At 39.1% G+C, this 14,001-nt stretch overlaps 2 protein-coding genes across 3 annotated transcripts in view; both read right to left on the minus strand.

The window, feature by feature from the left end:
- Nucleotides 1-14,001, minus strand: part of LOC309503487 (uncharacterized protein) — a 68,943-nt gene that overhangs the window by 42,447 nt on the left and 12,495 nt on the right. The window contains exon 5 of the mRNA XM_082176329.1: nt 13,394-13,439. Within this exon, the coding sequence (XP_082032455.1) occupies nt 13,394-13,439 (46 nt within the window). The remainder of the gene's footprint in view (nt 1-13,393; nt 13,440-14,001) is intronic.
- On the minus strand, nt 6,480-8,375 carry LOC309503208 (serine/threonine-protein kinase pim-2-like). Of its 2 annotated transcripts, XM_082175900.1 has the most exons (6): nt 8,302-8,375; nt 8,147-8,197; nt 7,526-7,904; nt 7,242-7,421; nt 6,926-7,067; nt 6,480-6,641 (listed from the first exon to the last, which is right to left on the minus strand). In XM_082175900.1, the coding sequence occupies exons 1-5, from the start codon at nt 8,362-8,364 to the stop codon at nt 6,964-6,966; spliced, it is 777 nt and encodes a 258-aa protein (XP_082032026.1). In that variant the 5' UTR covers nt 8,365-8,375; the 3' UTR covers nt 6,480-6,641; nt 6,926-6,963. The 2 variants fall into 2 exon arrangements, with proteins under 2 accessions (XP_082032026.1, XP_082032025.1); XM_082175899.1 differs by having other exon boundaries at nt 6,480-7,067.

A 14,001-nucleotide genomic window follows, 5' to 3' on the forward strand; every position in this document is an offset into this window, starting at 1 on the left:
ACCAACCATTTTCTTGCTAATCAGCATGTTTTAGCTTTGTTGCCCCCTGCTGGTTGGCATTAAACGTGAAAGCAGTGATGCCGACTTAGTCTGAAAAGTTGCTAAATTTAACAAAATTGCTAGCAACCTTTCAGACTATCAACTGATTTTTTAAAAAGCACCTAGCAACAAATTGAGCTACTTTTTACAATTTGTTTGACGACTTTTACCAAAAGTCAGCTTAAATGCTAAAGTGCACACATTTTCCCACCTAATGACACACACACACATACAGGATTTTCTGTCACATTCACAACACACTCTGTATGCCTTGCTGCAAGAGTGCATTGTGAGTGATGGCTCAGCTAGCTCAATGGACTATACTTGCATAATTAAATTCAATTCACATTTATTTGTATAGCGCTTTTTACAATACACATTGTTTCAAAGCAGCTTTACGGAACATACATGTGTCCACATTCAAATTTAGAGTGATCTGTTCTCAGAGGTAATTGTCCAAGTTATGTATTTCAGAAATGTACATATACAAAATCACAGTTAGACAAAAATTTATTTATTTATCTTTCCCTAGCAGAGTCCACTCTGCCATCTCTTGAATCCCCCTAATCTCCACATGTTACCTCCCTGCGGGCAGATGTAGTCTCTGTAGCGTTCCTTTCCGCTTGGAAGAGGCAGGCTTTCCCAGTGTTATCCAATAGTCTCAGAGGAGCAGCAGTGTTCGATCTTCTATGCGTAAAGCCCCGGCCCATCTTCCCCCCCAGTAGGTGCAGGGTATCAGGTGGCTTATGCAGAGCGCTGGAAGAGGCAGCAATAGTGGCGCTTTAGTAGGGATCCCAATTCGTCAGTCGTTCTGACATAACGTCAAACGTGACTGACTGAAAGGGAACATCTAGGTTACTATTGTTACCCTCGTTCCCTGAAGGAGGGAACGGAGACATTACGTCCCGTTGCCACAATTGCTGTTCCACCGCTGAACGGCCGGGACACACCGTCTCGGCTCCTCAGCAGAAAACTTGAAGTGGGATCGCAGGGCAGAGTGGGTGATGCAAATCTCGCACACCAGTGTGCATTGGCTAGATCCCAATTCATCAGTCGCTCTGACATAACGTCTCCGTTCCCTCTTTCAGAAATTAGACATTTCTTCAATTGCATGCAATGGTATCGCATTTCACAGTGGCAGTTTTCCAAGCAAAAATACAAAATTAAACTTCCAAGAATGTAAACCTGAGATTGTGATTAATAAACCACGTTTTTTGTTGTTGTTACAACTGCATCTCCGTGTGTGCTTTATGGAAATGTGTATAGGGAGAGACTTCTCCGCTAACCTCAAGGGCCTTCACAGGTGTAGTGGGTTAAACCTCTGAACTGGTGAGGAGAAGGTTGCTGGTTCGATCTCCGCAGTCGCCACCACCAGTGTGTTACGGATACAGACACAGGAGAGGAAGAATGATGGTGAATAGTGAGTTTATTGACAATAAAGGTGCAGGGATGAGGTGAGCAGGTAGGGAAAGTCCAAAGTGTGATCGAGGTAGATCGCTGGAGACAGGGAGATGAGTCCACATAACACAAACAAACAAGGTCGGAAAAGGAGCTGTGGTGAGGAGTGTGCCTTTACAGTGGGAGTGATAAGGGTGATGATGAGGTGCAGGTGTCTGTGATTGTAGATGATGTGCAGGAGGGGATCAGGAGGGATGCTGGAAAGTGTAGTGAAGAGGATGGTGGCTAGGGTGATCTGTGACACAGTGTGTCCTTGAGCAAGGCACTTTTTCTCCAGGTTGCTCCAGGAGGGTCATCAATCTAATAAGTGCATTTTGGATAAAAGCGTCTGCCAAATCCGTAAATGTAAAAGTGTCTGGGAGGAGGGGCGTCCTGGAGGCTGATGAGGTCGTGGCCCATATGGAGCATGTAGCCTCCAGGGCAGTGCTGGTTCAGGCGGCATGGCGGAGCAGGACCTTCAGGCGGCCATGGCCTGCAGCCTCCTCACTGTTCTGAGCTTTATGTGGACACGCCATCCTTTTATCGCTCACATCTCCACACTCAAAACACTTCATACTTCCAGAGTTTGCATACACCATGTACGCCTTTCCTTCATGCCATACTCTGAAAGAAATATCCAATTCCGGCTCATTCAAAAACATGAACGCCTGCATCCTAAATGAAGTTTTATGTAACAAAGTTCCGGAGGAGCACGTTCAGGTAATCAACCAATCAGCTCAAGAGGAAGCCGGTATAAATAAAGCTTTTCCTCACCTTCTGTCTCACGACAAGTTTCTCAGCATCCCTCCACCACCCCATCACCTCACACTCGGCTGGGTCTACCCCAGTATAGGGGGGAGTACTCTGGGTTCGGGCAAAATTCCGAGCTCGGAGCCCTCCCCTGGACAGCAAGCCAAATACGCATAAATACTACATTAGATTTCATGTACGTGTGAACTCGTGAAACGACATTTTATATGTGATGATTTAACACTTCCCGGTGAAGTCTGTCCCTGGGCCGAACTGATGGGGCAGTGCAGGCTGTGTGTGGTGGTGTTGTGCACGCCACCTGTGTGGTGGTAGCAACATTGGAGGTGGATATATGTCCGCCCAATGTTACTATTTCCGCACAAGTCGGTGCGCGTGTGACTTCAACCACCTGTGCTGTTGAAGTGCTCTGCATTTCTGCCATGATTAAGGCTTCTGCCTGCTCGATTGCCTCCGTACTAACTTGGCTCTGAAAATTTCTACCCGCTCAACCAGCAGCGATCTCAAAGGCCTTTGGCCATTCTGTGTGATTGTTTTGTTTGCGGATGTTCTGCAAAGCCTCTTCTATCAGGGTTTCATAGTGCTGTTCTAGAATCAGCTGAGTGGTGAATGACCAGTTTTTGGCATTGCCTTCGAGCATCAAGCCAACCTGCTCTCCGGGGAACGCTGGCCTAACCGTGTTTGTGAGCAGCGTGAGTCTCTGGAAAGTGATTGGTTGGTTGTTGGTCACTTTTGTGGTCACTTTACTCAAATGATGCACTAATCTGATGATATCGTAAAATGATTTGATCGTGCTTTTGAGTGCTGGTTGTGCGGGTATGTAGCCTACTCATTACTCTGTGTGATCCTACGGGAGTTGAGCCTTCCCTCGAATCTGTCTTTTCCCGAGGGAATTAGCGAGGGGTCCTGTCCCTTTTCTTCTTTTGTATTGGTGTTTCCCTGTCTATAGAGATGTCTATGTCTCTAAATCTACCCCCATGGTTTATAAAGGAAACCTTTTTGTTTCCCTGGTTGGAAAAGGAACGTGAGGGGAAACTGTACAAGGAACTCCTTTCTTGAAAGTGTTGGTTGGGCACCGAGTGCTGGGCAGTGAAGTGGTTTTGTTGTTGAGGAGGAGGACCCAACAACGTCCTCAAAAAATGCACACTCTGCGTGGTTGTGGAGATTGTGGTCAAAATAAGGAGTTCTATTGTGTTGTTTTCCCCCTCGTTTCTTCTTATTTCGTTGCCCCCTATTTTTTGTGGGAGGCCTGTATGGGCCTGCGACCACTGCACGATGGTCAAAACCACTGGAGATCTGTTTGGACCTCTGACCAGTCTGAATTAATCCTTGTGGAAAGCAGTGAGTCTATGAGAGGAGCCAGGCCTGGGCCCTTTAGATCTGCTTGTGAACTCACGCATGTCATGACCATCTCTTCGGTCATACATGTGTGTAGCCTTGACTCTATCTCTTCTCCTTTCTCTTGAGCTCTCTTCTGGCTCTCTAGCACGGAAGTGTGCGTTTGGGTTAAAAGGTCAATAATTATTTCTGTTGAAAACTGGAGAACTACTGGAGAGTCTGAGTCTATTTAGTGGAGTGTTTATTTGTCTCACACAGCCTCTAAAGACATCCATCCTGTAAGTGCAATGAGAAAATAATAATGTGAATGAAAAATAAATTACAAATAAAATGATCAAACAAGCCTATTGCGACGTTTCGGTATTTATAATAGCCTACCTTCTTCAGGCAGGCTTATAAAAAGATAAAGAAAATGTAATATATATTTATTAATAAGAAGATATATGTAATATATGTAATAGTTTTATGTTTATTATATTTTTATAGTGTTTCTTTGGTTTGTAATACAGCAGAGTGATTTCCGTGTGCCAGCACATTCTCCGAAGTTAAGTGTGAGTGAGCGCGCGATCTGTGCTGTGCTTAAGTAAACTGTGCTGCAAAAATTCTCAGAAACTTTCTGTCAATTTCCCATTCATTTCTTATATGGTCGGTCATTTTTGACTGAAGAGCACAAAAGGCACAATTTTTTTTTTACGACCACTTAGCATGCTCGGATCATGACCTCAAATTTTTCTCACATATCTAATGCCATAAAAGTCACCAAGTTTCGTAACATTCCGGTGAAGCTGTGATTTTTAAAAATTCAAAACAGAATATTTTCCGGTCAGAAATGACGAAGAGCACCTGAAGGGTTAACCCTCTGGGCTTCTTCGTTTAGGGGTCACACTGGCTTCTTTCCGGTCTAAAGTGACCAAAGCCTTAAAATTTTACTTTTTTCCTCCCAGGAAAACCAATGTAATATATTTTTGTTCAATAATATTTTTTCAATTATATTATAATATAATCAATAATTATTTAGAATTTTTAAAGGTTTTTATGTTACTTTGCATTAATTACAAAAATTGTATGAGCTTTTTTTCCCTTTAGAATATATATTATATATATATATATATATATATATATATATATATATATATATATATATATATATATATATTGTATTTATTTTATAAATGCAACATTTCACACTAAAATAGAGTGCAGGCCTTTAAAAAATAAATTTTCAAGTGAGAAAAGCGCCATCCAGTGGCTTTAAAAAATATAAATGTGTGTAATGTCCTGTAAGCGCCTGTGGGCTATACTACAGCTCCCTATTTAAATACATAGAGAGGCTTTTTGATTCCCATTGTTTTTTTAGACATGATTTCTCTATCTCGTTTTTTTTATTTAGATATATATTTAGATATTCTAAAAGACTACTTTTTGATATTTTTTTTGATCGATGCGCACGGCTAATATTGCCCACAACCCATCGCGCGTCGGACGAGGATTCAGTTAGAACTACAAACACGAGTGAAAAGTGTTAAAAAACTACAGACATGGAGGACGCGCGAGTCCGGCGTTTATGTAGAGAGGTTTAGATAAAGGGGTTTGAGTGATTAAAGATCAGTATCTAACCTGACGAAAATGTATTTTTTCAATGTTGTCCACATTATATTGCATCTGCAGCGGCATTGTGAACTTTTGTAAAGATATGTTTAGCCATAACTTTTAAATGCATCATTATATTCAAATTGCAAACACACGAGGAGAGTCTCCGCATGAAAGACCCACGACCGGCAGATCAACGTGCAACTACATTTCTCTCCGAAACGATAAGAAATTAAATTAGATTGAATGGAGGATTTTAACTGTGACAAGATGATTGACAGGGCAGTTTACGGTGACAGGACGCACGCGACACAGGTCTGTCCGTTAAAGATGACGAAGTAGTATGTCCCAAAGCTTGCCTACTCTTTTGCTACACACTCAAAAGTATGCACTTTTTCTTCACAAAAAGAGTACATACTTATAGGGCGGAGTATAAGTAGGCGAATTGGGACAGGGAGGTTGCCGCTTGGTTTTTGACTTTAACATGCTATATAAATATATCTGTGGGGTATTTTGAGCTAAAACGTCACATACACACTCTGGGGACATCAGAGACTTATTTTACATCTTGTGAAAAGGCCATTATACCACGCCTTTAAGCTGTTTTCCTCATGGGGACCAAAAAATGGTTCTAGAAGGAAAAGGATTTCCGAAACTGTCATCTTTGTAGGGATATTTTGTTGAAACTAAATATAAAAAAAGTGTATAAAATATAAAAGTGAAACTCCTCCAATGCCAATCTGTGTGTGGGCACGAGTAGCCAGTTGTGTAACTCTTATTTTTATTAATATGATTCTTATCATGAACTGCACTAATGACTTAAGATAATAGTTTATTATGTGATATAATAGTGTTGTCCAGTTATGTCCTCTTCAGTGTCTGTTTAGCACCAAAAACACTCATATTTCAGAGTCCTTTCCTGATTCCTCTTCTCCTCTGTTCCATCATTACACCAGTAGATGGCGATGAGTGAGTGAGTGAGTCAATATATCACAAGGATGGACAAATAAACCATCATAAATGTTTAACAAATGTCACAATATACATAAATGTCAGACATGTAAACAGTGTGAAAGATGTGCCATTTTTCTGCCTGTGATATTGTTTTCATTTAATTTGTATCTATTTTGTCTATTATTGTTTGTTACTGTTTTGTATTTGTTATTGTTGCATAATAATAAATCCATATTAATAATAAAAAAAAAACACATCCAAATGAATAAAGGATCCCAAAACAAGTCACAATGAAAAAGCCCATTTACGATTTTCTTTAACATTTATTACAAACATACATGCAACATTTCCAATTCAAGAGATACAAATGTGAAATAAAATATTTAACAAAATAAACAAAATAAACACATTCTTGCTCAGACGTGGACAGGCTCTGAGTTTCTGTCAGGTTGGTGTTGGACTTCTGGCTTCGGGTCAAGTCTCCAGCTCAGAGCTCTCAGCAAGTGTGTTATTTCCTATCCAAAACAAAGAGTATAAGAACAAGTCAACTCATGAATGTTTTTTTAGAGCTAGAACAGAATTGAATTCTGTTTGGTTTACTGATTCTGTTATTTTCCTGTTTACTACAGGGATGCGGCTTTAAAACAATCTGTATAGTATCAAGCGCTATATAAATGAAGGTGATTTGACTATAACAAGAACATTACAATGAACACAAATTTGAAAATCTCACTACAAATAATCCAGAATCTAAGACAAAAGATAATAATCCTACTCTGCCTGTTACACTTCCACACACCTGAAACTGATCGAGTGAATCTCCTCAGCTTCTCCAATCTAGTGTAGATCACGATCAAACCACTGATGTTGTAACATCTGCTCTAAGCTGGGGCGTTTTGTTGGATCCCGGGATAGACACTGTCCAATCAAATCCCTGCAGTCTGTACACATTTTAATAAGGAGAGAGCTGGTTAGTCATGACCATGTGACCTGGCATTTTCGCTATACGTTGAGCTATATATAAAAATTCTGACACACTTCAACCGTTAAACTTTCTATACAAATTGTTTGCTTTATGTGTGTGTTTATCAATGTTCTCATCATTATTCACTCACATTTGGAAAAGTTGCGGTTCTCAAATGTTACTTTGGCTTGTGTGATTTCCGTTCTATTAAGAAAAGGAAGACATCCGTTCGACACCTCGTACATCAACACTCCTAGAGACCAGACATTTGCAGGGACGGCGTGGAATCGAGGTTCTGTCAAGACTTCAGGTGGGCAGTAATCCGGAACTCCTGTAAGAAACACATTTGCACATCGTTGAGCTTTTTTTTTTTAAGCATCATCAAATAATTAGTAAGTCACTAGCTTCAGGTTTCCACACTCCCAAAATGCTCACCCTTGTATATGTTGCTCTCGTAGCCTTCACTACTAAATAGCTGACCGCAGCCGAAGTCTATCAGCTTGAGTTCTAGCGTGTCTTTCTTCAACAGGAAATTCTGTGAATGAATGTCATTATGGAAAACACCATGATGGATGCAGTGTTGCACTGCTTGCACAGCCTGTCTCATGACGACCTGTGAGAACCTGTCATTCCAAGGATCACGAGTGATTGAGTCCAGCAATCTCTCGCAGGGCTCCGGATACTCCATAACCAGAGTGAATCCTCTAGGCTCTTCAAACCACTGGTACAGTTGTATGACGAAGGGGCTTATGGATTCTCGCCTCATCATCATCAGCAGCGCCACTTCTGTAACGAGAGGTTCGGGATTCCCAGGCTAGAGAGAAGAAGCAGACAGAAGGTTAGCTGGGTAAAAATCTGAAGAAAACATCATTTTGAAATGTACTTTTCTTTGATCTTTTTAGATGCGTTCAAAAGAGCCTTTTCAGCTCAAAGTTATTTGGTGCCTCTAGGCTTATTTGTTGATCACATTTACACCTAATGCTTCCTACGGGTGTATTAACTACAGTAATCTGCACTTAAACAACTCCATACACATTCAGGTTTTGGCCAACTTACAATATTAAGATAAAGATCGTTGTCAATCTTGCGCATCCGCTTGATGGCAACCTGCACACACAAAAAAAACATCTTATTAAACCATCTGTAAATTGTTTTAAATGTGTTTTGATGCATGCAAGAGCAAAATGTTTGTACAATTCAGTAAGATTTACCTTTTTGCCATCAAATTTGCGTGTTCCCAGGAACACCTTGCCATATCCTCCGGATCCAATCATCTTTTCCACGTTATAGAAAGACTTGAAGGACTCTGAAAAACAAACAGAAAAATGTGAGACAATTATTAGCTTGCTAGATCCATTGTTTTATTGTTATTTGTATTGTTTTAACTTGACTCAGTTATGCATGAAATAGCTAAATCTCTATCTGTAGACTTTACACTGCCCGGCCTTATTTCAGTCTCACCTATTGAGCTCTTGTTCACTGGAGAAGCCTCCACGGCACCCTGAGCAGTTCGGCACCCTGTTGGCTCGACAGGAACTTGACCCGGCAGCGGAGGACACAGAAACCCTTCGAGGCTGTCGGACCTGGACAAACCCTGTTGCTTTGGGCTCTCCGATCCATCGCCACTCCACCTCCACTCGGAGCAGTACGAGCCTCGGCTGCTCAGACTCAGCGACTCTCTACACATCCTCTCGACATGGGTCTCAGGGCGGGGTGAGGACCAGGGTGAGGTCCAAGCTGAGGATGACGTGAAGCACGGAGAAGAATCTCTGGAAGCAGTTCTCCAGGATCTGGAGAGGCCTGAGGATGGAACATTTCAGACATCAAAAACTGTTGCTAGATCCATTGTTTTATTTAAAAATTGTCAGCGCAGGTCGAGAAAATAATATTATAATGGGGGAAATCATTTTAATATTCTGTAAAAACAAGCCTTATTTTGAGTGGAAAACAAGATAATACTGTTTAAAATAATGTTGGAGAAATAATGATTTACCATTATGATCTGGAGAGGGTGATGATGGTTCAGGAACAGGATCAGCTGGAGGAATAAAAGGCTCCACAACATTCCTGGAACAGCAGCAGAAAACAGCCTTAAAAGCCTTCCAGAACCTGAGGAAACAATCAGGCCTCTTCCAACGTCCTGGTGAAATGAAGAAAAAACAAATGAAAACAACTATTAGACCCGTCTGTAGTTGCAAAGTTACTTATAGTCGACAGAATGTTCAAAAGGGACCATCAAAATAAAGTGTTACCGTTACTTTAGTTGACAAATCAGACATTGAAAATAGAAATACAAACTAAGCCATTAAACTTCTTTATTAAAAGCCTATTCTGACCTCTGCGAGTGTGTTTAGATGAAGTGGACGGACGTCCATCATCTGGGTTCCCCTTCGCCTTCGTCCCGTGAGCCTGACCTGTGGACACAGAAACAGAGAACTCAGATATCCAGGAAGATCCTGACTCTGTGTCTGGGTCGGGTCTGGCAGAGGTGGACAGTAACAAAGCACATTTATTTGAGTACTGTACTTAAGTACACTTTTTGAGCATCTGTACTTTACTTGAGTATTATTTTTTCTGGAAACATTTTACTTTAACTTCACTACACTTGAAAGTCAAGTATCGTACTTTTTACTCCACTACATTTCTGTCAAGGTCCTTGAGTAGAAAGTAGTTGGATTCTGACATCAATCTGATTTTCATTTTCAACGTTGGGTTTGGTCTTCTAAATGTCATTGTTTTGGAGCACACTAGCTTATAACAGTGGCTGACATATTCATACTAAAAGCCAAAAAACTTTAAATAGGGCACTATTTGAGGGAACAGCCCGAAACTGGGTGTCCGAAACTATTGTGGACGTTATTGAGAGCACTTATTCAATCTCTCATTCAATCCCACTACAGGAACTGTGTTCTAGAAATACATTTCATATTGATATGAGGGCAGGCAGGCATAGATTCAGAGGCATAAGGTACTGTAAGTATTACAAACAACAATAATAAAACAATGCATTGACATTTACTTTTTACTTTTGATACTTAAGTACTTTTAAAAACAAGTACTTCTGTACTTTTACTTGAGTAAAAATCAGTCTTTTCAACTTTTACTTGTAACTGACTAATATTACTTTCACTCAAGTAAGGAAATTGTATAACTTACTTTGTCCATCCCGGGGCAGCGGATCCTGATCATCACGGTCATCAGAATCGGGTCTCCAAACCTCCTGACCACCAGCCGTCTGAGGGAAAGCAGCTCTCCTGGATCTGGAGTGATCTTAGGATGGATATTTCACATATCACATAGTTAGTTATATTTTAATAATAATAATCAGTAATCAATGTCTGTGGTCAATTACAAATTTTTACTTCAGTTAAGTTACTCAAATTCAAAACTTAATTTCGCATGCAAGGAATCAGATAAATGTGATCAAATGGGTTCTTCAAATTAATGTAACGTCAGTCATTGTACAACATCATACCATAAACCATAAATGAACAATTAAAGCACTCACCTCCTTCGCCCATCATGTGAGCCATCTAACGTATATCCTCCTCCAAACTGCAATACAACACAACACAACACAACACAACACAACACAACACAATAGTAATCTCCTCAGAAATAAAAAATTTCACCCCTGAAAAAAATATTAAACAAACAAATAAAAATATTCTCCGAAATTATATAACGCTTTCAAAAATGTAACTCTATATAAAGGATATATCCCCCGATGTCCTTCTACAATAAAAGTCTCCTCAGAAATCCAGAAAATAGCTTTGAAAGATCAAGTTTTGTGTCAGAAAAGTCTCAGCAAAAAGTCTGTTAATTCTCCTCGTCTCTCAATCAACAGACAGCGGTCGATCGTGAAATCCGGATACATGCAGATTGCAGAATTCATAAAATGCGTTACTATTAGCAACTAAAATTCGAATCACGCACGCGCACATCGATCGACTCTGATTTATTAAAATTTAATGTTGACGTTTTCTTTAATATGATATTCATTCTTTCAGACCAGTTTTATTATTAAAACCCGTGGAAAAAGCCACAAGGGAGAATAAATCGGACATCATATAAATTAATTAAATTGGCCCTTTTCCGCATATATAACCATCAAGGCCAATCAGCTTTCAGTATCACTAATGCGTCATCCAACCGGTTAGTAGTAGTGGTGAAGAAATCCAAATTAATTCTCTATTAAAATTGTTCACAATTGCTACCCTGTTAACTATAAACTTACTAAATTTGCCCCCATTAAATATCAAACTAAAACGACAGATTGCATTGTGGGTTTAACCTGATGCAGCAAAAGATTTGTTGATTACACAGGGTTCTTGCAGGTTTCAGCAAGTCAAATTTAAGACCTTTTTAAGACATTTTACGACCATAAAGTTTGAAATTTAAGACCTACCAAAAAAAAAATTCAAATCAAAGAATTCATTTTATTTCAATGAATTAAGTAATTGAAAAAACATTAATTTAATTTACAGATAAAACGATTAGTAACCTTCCACACCCAACAACGTGTGTCAAATTGTACTATGCATATTATACTGTAAAAAACACATAATTAGTTGATTTTAGTTGATCATAGTTGATCATAACTAGAGATGAAATGGCATGAACATTTCATTTCAATGATTATAGTGACAAAAATGACCACGGTGATCACAGAATCCTGTTCAAAAAGTACTAATACTACACAATGTCGAAAACCAGCAAATAACAAATAAAATTAGCATCAATATGCACTTTTTGTTTACATAAACATTAAAATAATACCATTAAAAATGATAGCCAGATTTTAAAAGTGTCTTGCAACATGTTATATACTAACATGTACAAGTTCAAATAAAGTTTAGACAAAAAAGTTGTTTTTATAAAAAGATAAACCTCACATATTTCAGACTTTAAATAATTTTTTATAAAAAGATAAATTACTGACATTTACAATGCACTTTAGCTTATCTTTTATTATTAATAGTAAAATTCGGTCGGATTTTCCCGTGGCGTCTGTCGTTGCAATGCAACCATGCACTGCGCTCTCCACAATGCAGGCATGAAAACAGGTCAGGGGTAAAAAAAGGTGAGAAGGATGCGGCAGCAAAAAATCCAATCCAATCAACTTATAATAACAATATATATATGAAGAGTTCAGATGCAAAAGCCTCTAAGTGCCATCTGGAATTTTCTTCTAGAATGATCATTTTTATCAAGCTCGTAGATTTAAGTTCAGTAATTTCACTTAAATGACAATTAATAGGTCATTTTCATTGCCATTTAAGTGAAATTACTGAATTTAAATATACAAGCTTGATAAAAATGATCATTCTAGAAGAAAATTTAAGATGGCACTTAGAGGCTTTTGCATCTGAACTCTTCATATATATATATATATATATATATATATATATATATATATATATATATATATATAGTGCTTTTTAAATGTTAAATTCATCAATCTGGTGCAAATTAAACAAAGAAAAATTATTTTAGTTACAGTGTCTGTCTACATTACTACTACATAATAATAGTTATAATATTAATCCCATGATAGTAATAGCCATATATTGTAAAACAAATGCACTGAAATATAAAGGAAACTTTCATAATTAGTTTTGTACTAATTTCTATACTTGAAAGAGTATATTTCTATACTTCACATTAAAGGTGTGATTGGGCTAGCCCAGTGTCAATCAAGAAAAGAACCAAATGGGCCGCTGATCTACGTGTTTCATGGGGTGTCAGAAAAAAAAAACTAACGCTGACTTTTTATTGACCAATGCATTACACACTAATTACGCACTAACCCAGCGCCGCCAATTAAGTAAAACAAAACGAATGGGCCGCCGATTTACCAGTTTTATGGGCCGTTAAGACAAAAAACGAAACAAAAAAGTATGAGATGTATCGGCCCAAAAAGCACGTCGGCCCACCGGGAATCTCCCGGTAGTTCCGATGGCATGGCATTAGCCTACATGCCTGGACACAAAACAAAATCCTACCTGTAGCCTTTCACCATCCACTTATTTAGCTGCTGTTGCATCAATTGACATGCCATCTCCTTTTCTCTCTTTCTTTTTCTATGTTTAGCCCCCGACAGCTTTTTTGCATTATCCATCTTTTTCGACGACAACTCACTACTCGTTCCTGCTCGCTCAGCGCTCACGGCGCCCGCGCCCGCTCGCGATATTATCCCGCCCACTTCTATGTCAAAATTAAAAATAATGACATTGGCAACATCGCTGTCTGTATCTGACAAGACAGTTAACATTGTTGCCATGTCGGTTTACTTATTCTTACCAGGATGGACAAGGCAACCAATGCACCAACACCTCTTTACGTCCCTCTGAATTAGGTAAAAATAAAGAGCCAATTACTAAACAAATCATCATTACATTTAAATTTTTTTACATATCTTTACATATCATTACTACATTTTTTAAAGCATTTAACGTAACTCATCAAAAACTTTTAACAAAGCACCACGGAAAGCCTCCATCCTCATGTGTCATTACTGTGGTCCAGCAACACCCCCAGCACAGAGACAGAGACAGGGGAAGCTGCAGGTCGAGGGATGTACGTAACGAAAGGTGGCGTGCTGAAAGGTGAATGCTACTACAACAGAAACTAACCCCTAACCTTAACAGACAGCTTTCACCACCACTTAAAAAGACCTTTCTCCACAAGCAAAGCTCCAGCATATCCGCACTACAGCAGGTTTTGTCATCAAAGCATGAAATCTGAAATTTGAATTCCAATTCATCATTTAGGATTCTTATCATCTTAACCAAAACTGACCCATAAATGCCACTCAGACTGAAGAGCAACTTCAACAACTGCTGTTAACATATTCAGAAGCAATGGAAATATACACCTGAACTCTACATGTTATATAGTTAGATTATATG

This window comes from Leuciscus leuciscus (genome assembly GCF_965113295.1).
Source record: "Leuciscus leuciscus genome assembly, chromosome: 7".
Lineage (NCBI taxonomy): Eukaryota > Metazoa > Chordata > Actinopteri > Cypriniformes > Leuciscidae > Leuciscus > Leuciscus leuciscus.

Bases quoted from the DNA above. Each gene is read 5' to 3' on its own strand.
- LOC309503208 (XM_082175900.1), bottom strand. From the start codon at position 8,364: ATGATTGGATCCGGAGGATATGGCAAGGTGTTCCTGGGAACACGCAAA. The intron at 7,422-7,525 runs GTGAGCATTTTG...TGTTTCTTACAG, and splicing joins CGAGAGCAACATATACAAGG to GAGTTCCGGATTACTGCCCA. The intron at 7,068-7,241 runs GTGAGTGAATAA...AAATGTGTACAG, and splicing joins GAACCGCAACTTTTCCAAAT to ACTGCAGGGATTTGATTGGA.